The 15,911-nt window shown below is 36.7% G+C and overlaps 1 protein-coding gene across 5 annotated transcripts in view; it reads right to left on the bottom strand.

Moving 5' to 3' along the window:
- The window catches only part of LOC122515355 (RNA-binding protein Musashi homolog Rbp6), a 557,776-nt gene that overhangs the window by 243,182 nt on the left and 298,683 nt on the right, over positions 1-15,911 (bottom strand). For all 5 annotated transcript variants that reach the window (XM_043632682.1, XM_043632674.1, XM_043632690.1 and 2 more), the window contains exon 4: positions 1,842-1,926. In XM_043632682.1, the coding sequence (XP_043488617.1) occupies positions 1,842-1,926 (85 nt within the window). The remainder of the gene's footprint in view (positions 1-1,841; positions 1,927-15,911) is intronic.

The raw sequence follows: 15,911 nt of genomic DNA, 5'->3' as shown, positions 1-15,911 counted from the left end.
CAAACTAAAATAATAGAAATTTATTTGTTTATACGACGTATATTTAAATTATTTTCTTATAAAGTACTGTAATATATTTTCCCCTTCTATATCAAGAAAGGTTTAATATCTCCATCCGTCTGTTTGTCTCTCTCTCTCTCTCTCTCTTTCTCTTTTATTCTAGCAATTTGTATTTGCCAAGGAAATTACACAAAATTTATGTTGAATAGAGAATGAAGCCCCATTGAATACCAGTTAATATTATACGTATTCATGGCGTACTTTCCTAGATGTGCTTATATGCAATCGCGTACAGTTAATATTTGTTATTATTTCTCTCTACGTTCTGCCAGTTCAGATTATGACTTACGATATTATCTCCATGGAATTGTTTATCTAGTTTTTTTTTTCTCTAAATAGTTGGAAAAAGAAGAATCGTTATTTGTCAGAAAAACAACAATTCATTTTTGTGAAATAATTATTCTCGATGTTGTATTGTAGCTCGAATTTGAAAAAATATTTTCCTATTTATTTGTTTATATAAAAAAGAAATCGTTATTACACGTTCGACATATTATTTTCATAAGAACAACAATTATAGAGATTTTAAAGGTAATAATAATAATAATAATAATAATAATCGAATCGTTCGGCATGTCGTTAAAATATTTTTTGACAAAACTTTCTTCTTTTTTTTCTCCTTTATTTTCAATTCTTCTTCCTTTCCGGTAAAAATTTTGCGTAAAAAATAAAAAATAGAACAACAACGGACCACCACCCCGATGGCACGATACGCACGTAGTAGGCGCAAGCAGCAATATTTATCTATCAGTTTGATTAATTAGCTCGCAGCGTGTTCTTTCAATTATATCGAAACGAAAGAGAGAGAGAGAGAGAGGAGAGTCGCGGTTCGAACGTGGAAAATTAATTGCTCTCGCGACACACAGTTAACACTACGTGTTCCTGCAAAAGACGAAGCGTGTAATAGCACAAACGAGAAAGTTAACGACAAACAGGAATGAGTTCGATGATATTCAACAATTTATACAAATTTTTTATATGCTCTTTTTTTTTTTTTTTCCGTTCATACCGGTCGCGTTCCAAACGAACGATTTACAAGTTTCCCCCGACGCGCATCGTAGGTTCGTCTTCCACCATCGAACGTTTCCGACAAAACTCGCGCATATTGACAGACGCATTAGAACGCGTACATGTGCCGTTTTATTTGCTTCTTTTTTTTCTTTTTTTTTTTAATCTCATTACGGTCCCGTTATTTTTCTCCCCTCCTCCCCCTCCTCCTCACCCCAACTTTATTCCTAACGCGTTAACTCGAGTGATCATTAGTTGCGGCAAGTTAATGATTCCCTCTTAATTAGCGGGTAATAGGATACGAGTAACACAAAGGTTGCAACTGGCATCAACGTCCTACTACTCCTCTAACCATCGCCACCATCGTGTTCTTAAATTCGTTTATTACCTTTCTATTTCCGTTCTATTAAGTTGATATGCATAAGTACTTTAACAGAGAATTACGTTAAAAGAGGTAATTCAACTTTTCAACGCGTTGCGTGTAGTAGAAAATTGCGTACGTAGATGCTAGCAAATTGTAGAAACTGTTGGGTTCCAACTGAAAATTCCACCTGGATTCTTCTCTTGTCTAATATTTTTTTTTAAGATAAAATATATTTACACGTATCAATGTAATAGAGTTTCTAAAAGAAATCTAAACGATAATTAAGATTTATACGCGAGAAATAATATCTTCATTTATATAAAAATATAAAATTCGTTAAATTCTCTTGTAAATAAAATCGTCGACATATTATAGTTGGATTAAATTTGATTGAAATTAGATAACTAACCTTTTTTCCGTCTAGTTCGTGATTACCCTGCGCCAGTACTTTGTCTACACTCGCGGGATCTGCAAACGTGATGAATCCAAAGCCCCTGTAACAAAAGAGATCAAAATTGTTATTACAGAGATTAAATGTAGGCAAGTTTTAAGTGATAACGGTAAGTTGTCGATATTATAACAACAAAAATCTGTCGATAAACGATTAGATAATAATTAATAAAAATATAATATAGTTCTTAAATATTAGAAATTAATTTAATTTAATTTAATTTATATTTTAATAAATTATACGTACACATTTTCCATATAACAAAAGACTAAAACGATACGAAGAGAGAAACACGACCGCGCGCTTCGATGTTTACCAACGTACTGACTCGCGTGAATAAAAGTTCGTGTAAATAAAAAGCAAATTGTCGAGAATACGCAAGGTAAACAATGACTCCCCATCGATGCGAACAATACAAAGTAAAAGCGTAACCTTCGATTCGTTCGTTGATACTTATAGTTAAACCGAAATTTGATTTTTCCTCAGTTAGATTATTGTCGTCGTTAGTTCAACATCAATTAGCGCGCAACGATGGTGTTTTAATAAAGAACAGCACGATTTTACGATAAGTATACTTACACGTATATACCAATAATAAAAGTATATTTATACACACTGATACGATATTTTTTTTCTAACGCGTATTTATTGTTAGTTGATTTTTTCCAGTACCTGTGTTGAAAATTACATATGTACGTATCGAATAATATTGGTTGAACAACCAATTATATATATATACACATATAATTATTCAATATATTATCACTATTCTAAACAAAATATTTAAAAAGAGAAAACTATTTAAATTAAAATATCCAACGTTCTAAAATCTATTTTTCACTTCATTCAGCACGATACATACGCGACCGTATCCCAATAAACACTGGCCCTTTTTATGTTCTTTTACCACCACTAATATCTTTCTTTCTTCACACTATTATTCTATCTCACTTTTATTTACTTTTTTGAATATTATTATCCACATCTCGGACCCGTTTGTTTTTCACCTAAACAAATTTTGTATCGTTCAAGGCTGCCCTAATCAAACCGTATTCTTCTTACTTTTATATCTCACGTACATATATACACGCACACACATTAACCACGCATACTACTAAACTACGAACCCTTAAAACGATGAACAACAACGACGAGAGATTATCAGTCATTGTCCTTAAACTATTATTACCAACATATTCCCCCCACCCTTCGGTTTAAAACTAAACCCTCGTGAATATTCTAGTCCAGTCAACTCGGGCCATCTCCTTCGAATCTCAGCAGATTTGGTGGAAACTTGATATAAGGGTAAATAGACGACGCTGAATCGAATGGTGCTAATTTTTTTGAGGTGGAAAGTGCCGTTTTTGAGAAAAAGGGTAAAAAAGGGTCAAAAATAACTTTATCTTAGAATCTAGGCATTTAATCGAAAAAAGTTTCAAACAAAAGTTGTAGAAAATTGAAAAATACTAAAAAAATGTTCTATGAGTTATCTTCGTATTTTCAAAAATAAGCGCATAGAATTGGATTGAAGATGGGAAAAAAATTGTAAGAGTGGGAGAAAGCAAGCTTATCCCTCCGTCGCGTTTTACACGCGAGCGAGCTAGTGTGCGTGCGAGCGTCCGTGTGCACTAATACACAAACGAAGGATCTTCGGCAATCTTCGGGACTCTCGGTCTTGAATGCAAGTGAGAGTGAGAGAAGAAACCGATATTTCCCTTTTCTATTTGTTTAGGCGATAACGAGTATTATCGTCCTTGGGAGCGTTCTAATATTTCTCTTTTATATATTTTCTTTCGGTAGCAAGAATTTTACGTCTTGGCCATCGAGCGTCGTGCGTTTTGTATACGAGTGCGAGTGAGAAAGAAAACCGATATTTCTCTCTTTCTATTTTTTCTTTCGGTAGCGAGAATTTTTCGTTTTGGCCATCGTGCGTCGAGCGTTCTATATATCTATATATCGGCGTATAAGCGCGGCACTTTTAAATCGTATCTTGATGCTTATGGCACGCCGTTTCTTTATTTATTGTCAAAAATAATGAACCTTGAGTAAAAAAAAATAATTCATTTTAACAGAAACTATTATTATTTAGTTGAGAGTAAAAATAATGAATTAATTTTGTGTCTCGCCATAAAATTAATTAGAATAATTAATTGATATAAATTCTTTGCCTCACAAAAATTAAATTGTATATTTTTGTAAAATATAATGAAAATAGTAGTGTAAATAGTAAAAAATGTTTGTATTTCTGAAATTGTAAAAAATTAAATAGGTTTATTTTTCGCGGTGTCCTAGGTGATTTCTTATTAAAATGAAAATTATGTTTTACTCAATGATGATTCGAACATTTAACGAAAATAAGAAGAGACAGTGTTTTTATGAAACACAAAATCTAATTTTTTATTTAAATTGCTACGAAAGGGTATTCGATTTCTTCATAGTCTTCCTGCTCATTTTCATCATATTGATTAAAATCAGAATCCTCGAGGTCCAGTTGTTCGACAATATCGAGGAATTCATTTCTTGCCATATCTTCGACATCCTCGTCTCTTTCTTCTACTCGAATCTCAGCTGAATTCTCGACTGTGCTAGTGGAAAAGTTGGAGCAGGATTGTTCTCCACAATATTTACAAAATTGGGTGCAAAGTAGCCCACTTTTTCGGCAGCTGCACCGCAAAGATTTGCAGTCTCCCGTGCACGCACATTGTACCTAGACATATACATGTAGTAAACATTTAAGGAAAATGATTAAGAATTTGCATGCGCATAGAATGTATATGATTTTTTGTATAGTTCATTTCAAATTCGCGAAACATTAATCGAACGGTAAAGACTTTAAAAATTCGTGAATTTTTGGAATAATCATTGAGTCGTGCAAATTTTTGCAAAATTCCAAATATTTTACTAATTGTTGTTTTCTTCTTCGATTCAAGTTTAACAAAAGTAACGTTGGCGTTCAATTTACAAGATAAAATATTAGGAAATATTAGTAAAATATTTGGAATTTTGCAAAAATTTGCACGACTCAATGATTATTCCAAAAATTCACGAATTTTTAAAGTCTTTACCGTTCGATTAATGTTTCGCGAATTTGAAATGAACTATACAAAAAATCATATACATTCTATGCGCATGCAAATTCTTAATCATTTTCCTTAAATGTTTACTACATGTATATGTCTAGGTACAATGTGCGTGCACGGGAGACTGCAAATCTTTGCGGTGCAGCTGCCGAAAAAGTGGGCTACTTTGCACCCAATTTTGTAAATATTGTGGAGAACAATCCTGCTCCAACTTTTCCACTAGCACAGTCGAGAATTCAGCTGAGATTCGAGTAGAAGAAAGAGACGAGGATGTCGAAGATATGGCAAGAAATGAATTCCTCGATATTGTCGAACAACTGGACCTCGAGGATTCTGATTTTAATCAATATGATGAAAATGAGCAGGAAGACTATGAAGAAATCGAATACCCTTTCGTAGCAATTTAAATAAAAAATTAGATTTTGTGTTTCATAAAAACACTGTCTCTTCTTATTTTCGTTAAATGTTCGAATCATCATTGAGTAAAACATAATTTTCATTTTAATAAGAAATCACCTAGGACACCGCGAAAAATAAACCTATTTAATTTTTTACAATTTCAGAAATACAAACATTTTTTACTATTTACACTACTATTTTCATTATATTTTACAAAAATATACAATTTAATTTTTGTGAGGCAAAGAATTTATATCAATTAATTATTCTAATTAATTTTATGGCGAGACACAAAATTAATTCATTATTTTTACTCTCAACTAAATAATAATAGTTTCTGTTAAAATGAATTATTTTTTTTTACTCAAGGTTCATTATTTTTGACAATAAATAAAGAAACGGCGTGCCATAAGCATCAAGATACGATTTAAAAGTGCCGCGCTTATACGCCGATATATATAGATATATAGAACGCTCGACGCACGATGGCCAAAACGAAAAATTCTCGCTACCGAAAGAAAAAATAGAAAGAGAGAAATATCGGTTTTCTTTCTCACTCGCACTCGTATACAAAACGCACGACGCTCGATGGCCAAGACGTAAAATTCTTGCTACCGAAAGAAAATATAAAAAGAGAAATATTAGAACGCTCCCAAGGACGATAATACTCGTTATCGCCTAAACAAATAGAAAAGGGAAATATCGGTTTCTTCTCTCACTCTCACTTGCATTCAAGACCGAGAGTCCCGAAGATTGCCGAAGATCCTTCGTTTGTGTATTAGTGCACACGGACGCTCGCACGCACACTAGCTCGCTCGCGTGTAAAACGCGACGGAGGGATAAGCTTGCTTTCTCCCACTCTTACAATTTTTTTCCCATCTTCAATCCAATTCTATGCGCTTATTTTTGAAAATACGAAGATAACTCATAGAACATTTTTTTAGTATTTTTCAATTTTCTACAACTTTTGTTTGAAACTTTTTTCGATTAAATGCCTAGATTCTAAGATAAAGTTATTTTTGACCCTTTTTTACCCTTTTTCTCAAAAACGGCACTTTCCACCTCAAAAAAATTAGCACCATTCGATTCAGCGTCGTCTATTTACCCTTATATCAAGTTTCCACCAAATCTGCTGAGATTCGAAGGAGATGGCCCGAGTTGACTGGACTATTCGTGCAGTTTTCATTTGAAAATATACGGAAAAAGGGAGATAGTAAAATGTAAGACACTCACGGTTATATAATACTTATTCTCGGTAACATAGTGGCCCTTTTTCATATCCGGTGCAGTAAAACTCGCGTGCATGCAGGAGTCGCGTTCGCACAAACGAAAGTCTCCCCACAGCGAGATAAGTCGAGCGAATCGAGTACGATGAAGGTGGTGGGGTTGGTGGGTGGGGATGGGGAAGGGGGAGAAGAGGTTGAAGAGAGATGAAGGAGGACGAGGAAGAGGAAGAGGAAGAGGAAGAGGGCCGAAGTCGCGGCGCTTAAGTGAAACAAATATCGGCTGGCAAACGGGTCCATAAATTTAACGGGGGGAACGGGGGGGGAGAGGACAGGGGACACACGCACACACACGTATACATACAACGTGTATACAGATATATTAAAAGACAGTTTGTGGAAGCAAGGAGGAAGGGAGAAAAGTATATAAGTATGTATACGTGCATTTGCGAATGTGTATGTCATACTAGTATACGAGTTTATGTATGTGTGCATTCAGCGTTGCAACAGCAGTAGCAGCAGACCCCGATAGAGTGGTGGCACAGCAAGGAACGGACGCAAAGCGGTTTGCATTTTTCATGCCAAAGCTGCCGAGGCAGTTATTGAAAATATTTACATGTTATTTATAGGGCACACATGCTTTACGAAGCAAACATGCCAATCCCGCCCTTCGGACCTTCCTTTGCTATTGGTTTCTATATCCTATTTCTTTTTCTTTCTTTCTTTCTTTATTTCTTCTGTTTTTTTCCTTGTCTTACTTCCTCAGTCTCTTTAGGTTTTATCAACTTTGTTTCTATCATCGCGACAAAATTTCGAAATGTTCGAACTTTTGAATCTTCGTTCGAAGAGAGATTAGAAGATAAAGAAGAGGAAGGAAAGAAAGTGGGAATAGAATTTGTAATTAATTTATGCGTTTTTGTTCGTAGTAGAGAGTGATGATCTAAGAAGAAATGGAACGGTAATAATAGTCATTCGAGTATACGTTTAGTATTGTAATCACTTTTAAAAATGCATCGATTATAGTCGTTAATTTGATTACTTCGTACTCGAAGCACGTATCTAATTCCAATGTATAATAGATATACGATTATTATTAAACATTGATGTGTAATTCGAAGTCCATTAATTTCAGCAACGAAAATTATCAAACGAAATATAATACTTTAATCAGAGAGATGATTAGTAAGTTATAAAGACCGAAAGCAATGCGTTGTCGAATCGTTAAAGTAATTTGTATTTCTAATTGTCAAATTGAGAATATTCTTTTTTTTTAGTAAAAATGTATTATTTAGAAATTCATTAGCTCGTATTACGAGGTATAACAATTTTGTGTGTGTTTTCAAAAGTAAACTAATCTGTCCGAGCAACGTTACGTCGCTTTGCGTAAGCGTACAATTTAAAAAAATATTCCCTCGACCAAGAATACAATTTTACGAAAATTCGTAATAACGTTGACATAACTATCACGAAAAATGAATAAATTAACATTAAAAAAACGCTAATGAAAAAATGACGAAACGCGAGAAACATGAAATATAAAAATATAGCTATATTATGCTTGATTATTTGATGAAAGGTAAAACAGAAGAAGAAGAAGAAGAAAAAGAAGAAGAAGAAGAAATATAAGAGCTTTGACGAAATTTGTCTGACGAAAGAAACGAGTTTATTCATTTGATCGATATTCTCTGGTAAGATTAATTAGAGCTCGCGGGCAATTGGAGAATTCGGAAGCCATTAGACGAGAAGAAGAGATAGAAATCGAGCAAGAAGCAGCCGATTCGCCACTCTGCGAATGGCTACAACGTTTTACGAAAAGATAAGACTCGGAAGCGTTTTGAAATGAAGTTTGCTCGTTAAATACGAGTCGACTATAAGTTTTCTCTTACGTAACGCGCGCGCGCATGCGCTCTCTTTTCTTACATAACCCGATCGTCGCAAGCAAAAAAACGGGGAAAGGTTTTTAGGCGCGGGTTGCGATCTTCCACGAGATTTTTCCATTCGCTTTAATGGAAAAACTTGCAGGAAATCACGAGCACTCCTCCTCCTCCTCCTCAACCTCCACCTCCTCCTTGAGCTTTACTAGCTATATGTGAAACATTTATAAAGAAGTTCTTTCTGTTTGTAAAAATTATTCAAGAATTTTTACTATCAAAATTTGAGGAACGTTTAAAACGAAACGAAACATTTTAATAAGTCAAAAGTTACTAATGTAAAAGTACTTTTTCAATGTAACACAGACATACACGTACACAGACACTCTCCTGATTTACCTATCCATTTATCTACCTTTATCAAACTTATTTCAGAAAATATTCCAAATTCGAATCGTAGTTCTTCCCAGGTACATTTCGGATTCTTTTTTTTTTTTTTTATATAAAACCAGACACATGTGAATCTATCATTCCAGGCGGCGCGTGTTTTATACCGAGGCACTTGTCACGCAACCTTTGTACGTGAATAATCTATAAAAGGCTGAGTAGTAGAAGGATAGTAGCTGACGTGTCCCTTGTCTACTTGAGCACGGCTTCTACGATCCTCTACTTTTCATCCCCTCTCTCTCTATCTCTCTCTCTCTCTCCATTTCTCTCGTTCCTTTTTCTCAGACACCCTTCCTGAGCCTGAGCCACCCCTCAGGCAGAGCAGCCTCTCTTCTCTCGTGTTCCTCGCTGAGCCGACCCAGTCACGGAAGAGTGTCACACTAGGCTGACATGGTGCATTTGTTTGTCACGTTCTCTTCACTCATAGCAGAAAAGAGGGCTCTTCCGGTTTACGTAGGATTATTCGGGATACGTGCTAGGACGCAGAAAGCCATCGATGCCTGCCTGCGAAAATAAGTTGCTTGTTGAGATAGAAAAAGAAAAAAGAACAAAGAGAGAGAGAGAGAGAGAGAGAGAAACGTATGAGGGTGCGCTCATTACGATCACGTCGCGTAAAACGGGGGTAAGATTCAAAAAATGAGGAGAAGGAGATAAGAGAAGAGAAAAAATAAAGACGAAAGACAATTAAATGAAGCTTTGTGTTCGCCGAAAAGCTTGAGGTTGGAAAGGAAAGAGTGAGGCATAGGTACTACTACTACTACTACTATTCCTACAACTACTACTACTACTATTAATACTACGAACGGAAGCCACGTAACGTTGTATCGCGCCAAAAGGTTCTACCCACGAGCTCGCTCGCCACCGAGAGAATTTACCGCGAAACAAGAAGGAAAGGGTAAGTATGGGTTGCGCGTTCCGAGCTTGAAAGGATAGCTAGCTAGAAGGAAGGAAGGAAGGAAGGAAAGGGAAAGGAGGAGGAGGAGAATAGTGGAAAAGGGGATTGTAGGGAGATTAGAAAAGAGGCGAGTGTATTAGGTGTATTTATGTAGGCGGTCTCATTGCGCGCGAACTTACTGTAAGTACCGGCAGTTACTTAACTCGACAGTTTCTACTATTGCAGAATAACGTTGGCAGTGTGCGCTCTCGGCAGCCATATAGCTAGCTACTCGAAGAGAGAAAAAGAGAAAGAGAGAGAGAGAGAGAGTGAGGGTTCCTACCCTTTCCTTCCTTACCTCGGCTGCTATACTACAGTAGGACCCCGAAACTACTTATAGACGACGACGTATATATTTTGAGTCGACGCAAGCGAGTCTACTATACGTACGTTACATGTACATATTCTATCCCTCCCCCCCCTCCTTTTTACCATCCTATCACCCTTCTAGATACCGATCTACTCTCTCTCTCTCTTTCTCTAACACTCTCACTCTGTTCATCCAATGCTCGCATTACATCTATCTTTCTCAAGATTTCATCCTACTACGTCCGACTCCTCTCTCCTTTGCCGACAAACTGTACAGTAACTGCTCTTTAACCAACCGCCTTAATCCGCTTTTCCCTTTTCCCTTCTCTCTCTCTCTCTTTTTCATCTCATTTTCATCTCCTCCGAGAGACAAAGACAATCAGGCAATTGTCTTCGCCTCGAAAACTCGCGCAATGCTTTAGACTGGATATACCTAGGTAGGTAGGTAGCTAGGTAGCTAGGTAGCTGAGTCGTTATCTCTTTTTCCATGAAAGTAAAGTTAGTCCGACTTCGTTCGTGCGATCGTTCGGCTTTTCAATTCGGATAGAATATATAAGTAAGCGAGAGAGGATCGTGAAAAGGGATAGAAAAGGGAACGCGTTAGGGCATATCGGTGTTGAACGACCATAACGAGAGCGATCGTTCAAACAGGAACATCTATCACGCGTCTATACCCATTCAACGGGAAGTTTCATAGATTATGGAGATTTCATATGTCTGATGGATGTTCTCTCTGCTGGACTGCTATTGCTGCGTAGAGCGCTTTCATTTGCATTCGGAAAAATTACGCGTTTCACTTGTCCATGATATGTTATGATACCTATGCTATGCTATGCTATGTAGATATGTATGTATGTATGTATGTATGTATGTATTTCTACACGCGTGAACGAAGCAACGTTACACGATATGAATCGAAGATTCGGTCGCATATATCGATAACTCGAATCAAATATGATATAATATTATTATTATTATTATTATTTTGTTGGGTACTTATCTTATCGCGACAATATTTAAACGTACGATTTTTTGTCGAAGTTAATATTGCTAAAAGTAATTTAATTATTATAATTAGAGATTTGAATGGTTCCCGCGTACTTTCAAGTTAGTCAGTAAATTTTGTTCTAATTAACGAGAGAACGGAAATAGATATAAAATACTTGAAATAATCCGATTCGATTAACTTTTGGGACCGAAAAGCATTTGTCATAAAAACACATCTTAATTTTAATAACGAAAGATTCAAATTATGCGAATAGACGCAGAGGCGTGATTAATACGGGCAACTAATATGCAGATTTACTCGGCACTTTCTATCTCTATCCAATTTTCCGTCAAAACGAGAATTTCATTTTAATTAAACCAAGATTTCAGGTGCGCGTGCCAACGATTTATAATATTTATAATATTTAGCGTATATATATTTTTGAGAACGTATGATTTTTCTATAAAAAAAAACGATATTTAAATAACAACTATTACGTTGGGGGGTTGTACGAGAATAATAATATATCCGAATGTGGTCTGCCTTATGCGAGGAAACCGCGGTGGTCGAGAACTGCCATTATCACGGGCCTAGCTAGTCTCGGTTTCCCCAATTCAATTCTCCCTTCGAATGTTGTCACAAAGGCAAGGTTCGTTCTCGCGATCTCCGTGCCGATTGTTCAGCTCAAATTCTACGCCGACAATATCGCGTTAATCAATGCGCGTAGTAGAAGAGACTAAGAGGACTAGGTGTAACGGTAAACGCGACTACGAAAAAAGAGAAAGAAAAGATCCAAAACTAGAATGAAAATTGCAATGGTTTCATCTTTCATTCTTGCATTGTCATACGCTTTTTGCTACGAGAACGCATTCGTCACCCGCTCGAGAGAGTCGTTTTAATTCGGCCGAACGTACGAGATAGCGAGAGATGAGAATAAGAGAGAGAGAGAGAGAGAGAAAACTTGCAAAAAAATCTGTATCACGTGCATAACATTTGCATGATTGCATACATATGTTCGTATTATCACCCAAGATACAAAACGAGTTGAGAGAGAACGCATGCCTATTTCGTTAGAAAAAGTGAACGAAGAGGAGGAAGAGAAGAAGAAAAAAAAGGAAAGGTGGGGGGGATGAGACTTGTATAGGGCGCAAAGGACGCACGGTTACGGAGCGGGGTGTATTTTGAATGAAATTAGCGGAAACCGCGAGAGCACGTAACAGCGGCCGGCTTTACGTTCTATTCCCGTGAAACTTTTATATACATTCGCCCATACTTTTATCCCTTTTCTCTGGGCTCTTCCTTTTTTTTTTTCTTTCTTTCTTTTCCCCTTTCTTCTTCACCCCTCTCTCACTCTCTCTTTCTCTATCTTTCGGCTAGCCCCCTCTCTTTTCTCTATCTCACTCTTTTTCTCTCGTTGCTGGCTCTTTCACCTTAATGACCAGCTGAATATTTATAAAGCTGATGTCGCCTAGGTGGCCGGTAGGTATAGTAGTAGCAGGGCCATGAAAGCCACTGCGCCCCATGGAGTTTCATTGTAATTGCCCTGTTCTTCTTGACTTTTCCTTGAAACGGGATTCCGTTGAATTGCATTATGCAAATCGCAATCTCTCTAAGTCACCTCGTCGTCCGCCCACCTCGCAACGACGACGACGACGACGACGACGACGACGACGACGACGACGACGAGAAGGAGGAGGTGGGGAAGGAGGGGGAGGACGACGGCAACGACCAAGACTCACTTTGTCGTATCACGCAACTCGAGGAAGTCTGGTTAAATCGGGAAATGGGGAAAAACGAGAGAAAAATCTGACTGATTCGTCTTACCGCTCTCTTTCTCTTTCTTTCTCTGTTCCTCTTATTTCTTCTTTTCTTTTTCTCCTAACTTTCTTTTTCCCTTCTTCTTCTTCTTCTTCTTCTTCTTCTTCTTCTTCTTCTTCTTCTTCATCTCGACCTTTCTGATGATAAGAACGTCTTTCAGCCGTCCGCAATTATTTTGTCGCTAAACGCGTTTTATTCTTTTTTTTTTTTTTTTTTTTTTTCACAAGAAAGCTTCTAGCTGCAAGATTTCCGTTGAAATAAAAAAAAAGAAGAAGAAGAAGAGAAATAAAAAGCGAGAAGAGAAGAAGAAAAAAATACACGTTTTTATATTCGAATCTTAGCCATCGCGATTAAATGTAATATTTTAGTTATACGTATCTAAATATAAATTGTTTAAATATTATAAAAGAATTCATTCTGTATATATTACGAAGAATTATATATATAGTGTGTCTTTTAATTTTTAATTAAATTTATATTAAAATACGAGATTTTACATGTATTAAAAAAAAAAAGAAATGATCGTAAAATCGATGAAAGGTGTAAGATTGTTTTTAGCATTTTACGTTGTAAACGTTAGAAAAAAATATTACGTCGAAAGGAATAGAAAAGGTTTAACAAATTGTTAACCATCTGCACGAACATAATTTTGTAATTTCATTATATTTTTAATTCCCGACAACTTTTTCTTCTTTCCGATGGCACACGGTAGGTAGGTACCTTCCAAAGGTAGATACGAAGAAAAAAAAGTAAAATAAACCGAGAGAGAGAGAGAGAGAGAGAGAGAAAATGGATTTCACGATGACAATATGAATATTCATATAGCATTTAGGCCGCAACGTAACTCAATTAACGGAGGAATAATTGTCCGCTGTCCGAGACAATGAACGAACGGGTACGACGAGTAGCAACGTTGAGAAGACTCGCTTTGGGTTTATCCGATTTAGTCGCAAACTTCTTGAGATTGAGACATTCGAATTTGATTTGCTCGAGAAACGATTCGCGTACACGATTTTGCCAATTTCGTATAAAAAGTCTTTTGGCTAATTCCAAATTCATCGAAAGTTCTTCACCCCTTATTTTACCAATCAAGTTGAGGATTCTCTAGCAAAAGATGAAAAAAAAAAAAAAAAGAAAGAATTTAGAGTTTCGTGATTTCCATTGACTCATTATATACAAAAATCGCATGATCGCTTCGCAGTTAAAACGGAAAAGAATTATTTGATTAATTTCATTTGCGAATATCGTAACTGCTCGCGCAAACGCAACAATTCTATCGTAACCATTCTCAAATCTTATTCGTCGTACTACGTCGAGATTCGTTAATATTCATGGACCGTGGAGGATGGTACGGACGAATGATAACGCTTATCTTGACTCTGACGCTGAAATAACTCGATAGCCGCGCGCGTCCTAAGCAAGCGCTTTCTCGTCTCGTTTCGTATTTTTTATTTTTGTTTCCACTATTCTTTCTTTTCTTTCTCTTCTTACCTTGAACATATATTTAATAAAATATATTGGATACAACATGTATTGCGTGCATTTCAATATTATCATTTTAAATGATAAACAAAATTACAAACAAAATTGAAATATGAATTTGGAAAATCAATTATATCGTGAAATAATTATTAACGAAAAGTGTAGATATACAAATTGTCAAGCGATAAAGAAAACTAGACAAATGCGTAACACTTTGTGTCAAGAGAGTTGAGTTTAAACTTCATAATGTAGGAGTAAAAGATTTTAGAAGCAGCTTTGTCGAATACCGAGGATACAGAAGAAGAGAAAAAAAGAGGTGGATGACCACCTGTTGATGCCCTCCTGAATATTCGACCCGCGTCTTGCTGAGTGATTATTAGACATTTTTGAATACACTACCCTACCCCACCACCACCACCAAGTTTGGAAGAAACTTTCAACTTCGTTTTCTCTTCTCGAAACTGAAAATCTTTCTCACCGCGTTTGAAATAACCGTTGTATATCCTTCCCTTTGGTCTAACGTCTGTAAATTCGTACAACTATATTGATTTTATTCTCCCAACGCTATATAAAAATAAAATCCAACGTAAGTAGTTGATAAAAGGAAGGATCCGTTCGATGTTTCTCGAACGAACTTTCTAACAAACCGATTTCGTCAAGTGAAAATATTCCCCGTGCAACGCGTTATATCTTGTTTATTCAACTTTTATTCGCTCACTGATATTTATTGTCTTTGTATGCGGAAGAGAAAGAAGACACGAGGGACAAAGTGATAAAAGAATCGAAAGAAAGAAAGAAAGAAAGAGAGAGAGAGAGAGAGAAGAAACAGAAGAAATTTTTTCCGAATCTCATCTAACTTGCATCTCGCGAGTTTGCACGAATTTATCCTTAATCTCTAATGGGCAAAATTGACAAAATATGTATGTAGACGTGTTGTTCTTTCTCGTCACGTCGCAAATCTACAGACGTAGCTGTAATGTTTTGAAAAGAAGAGGATTTGAAGGTGGAGGTGGAGAACGACGACGACGATGACGACGAGAAGAAGTAGAGTAAAAGACACGTAGGGAAAAAAAGAAGAAAGAATGGTAGGAAAAGGATAGGCGAAGGATAGGGGGGAAAAAAAGAAAAAGAAAAGAAATAAGAGGGTGGTAGAACGAGAGAGAGAGAGAGAGAGAGAGAGAATCGCAGGACGGTGCAAGAGAATCACTTGACGCAAAAGAGCGAGACGTCGGGGCTCTTGCATCCGGAGAAATGGAAGGGTAGGATCTGGCTTCCGACTGTCTGTTGCCATGGCAACCACGACCACCCTTTGACTGAGAGTATAAAAGGGCCAGAGGCGGCAAATCTCTTGTACGTACAATAATCCTGCGTTGCCGCGGCTTGCTACTTTACGATCCGACTAGGTGTTCTATCCTTTCATTCGTCATCGTCGTCGTCGTCGTCGTCGTCGTCGTTCGAGGATTTTCCACACAGCAGC

Source organism: Polistes fuscatus, unplaced genomic scaffold, assembly GCF_010416935.1.
Source record: "Polistes fuscatus isolate 324 unplaced genomic scaffold, CU_Pfus_HIC Scaffold1, whole genome shotgun sequence".
Lineage (NCBI taxonomy): Eukaryota > Metazoa > Arthropoda > Insecta > Hymenoptera > Vespidae > Polistes > Polistes fuscatus.
Note: the sequence above shows the minus strand (reverse complement) of the source record. Positions and strands in the feature narration are given on the sequence as shown.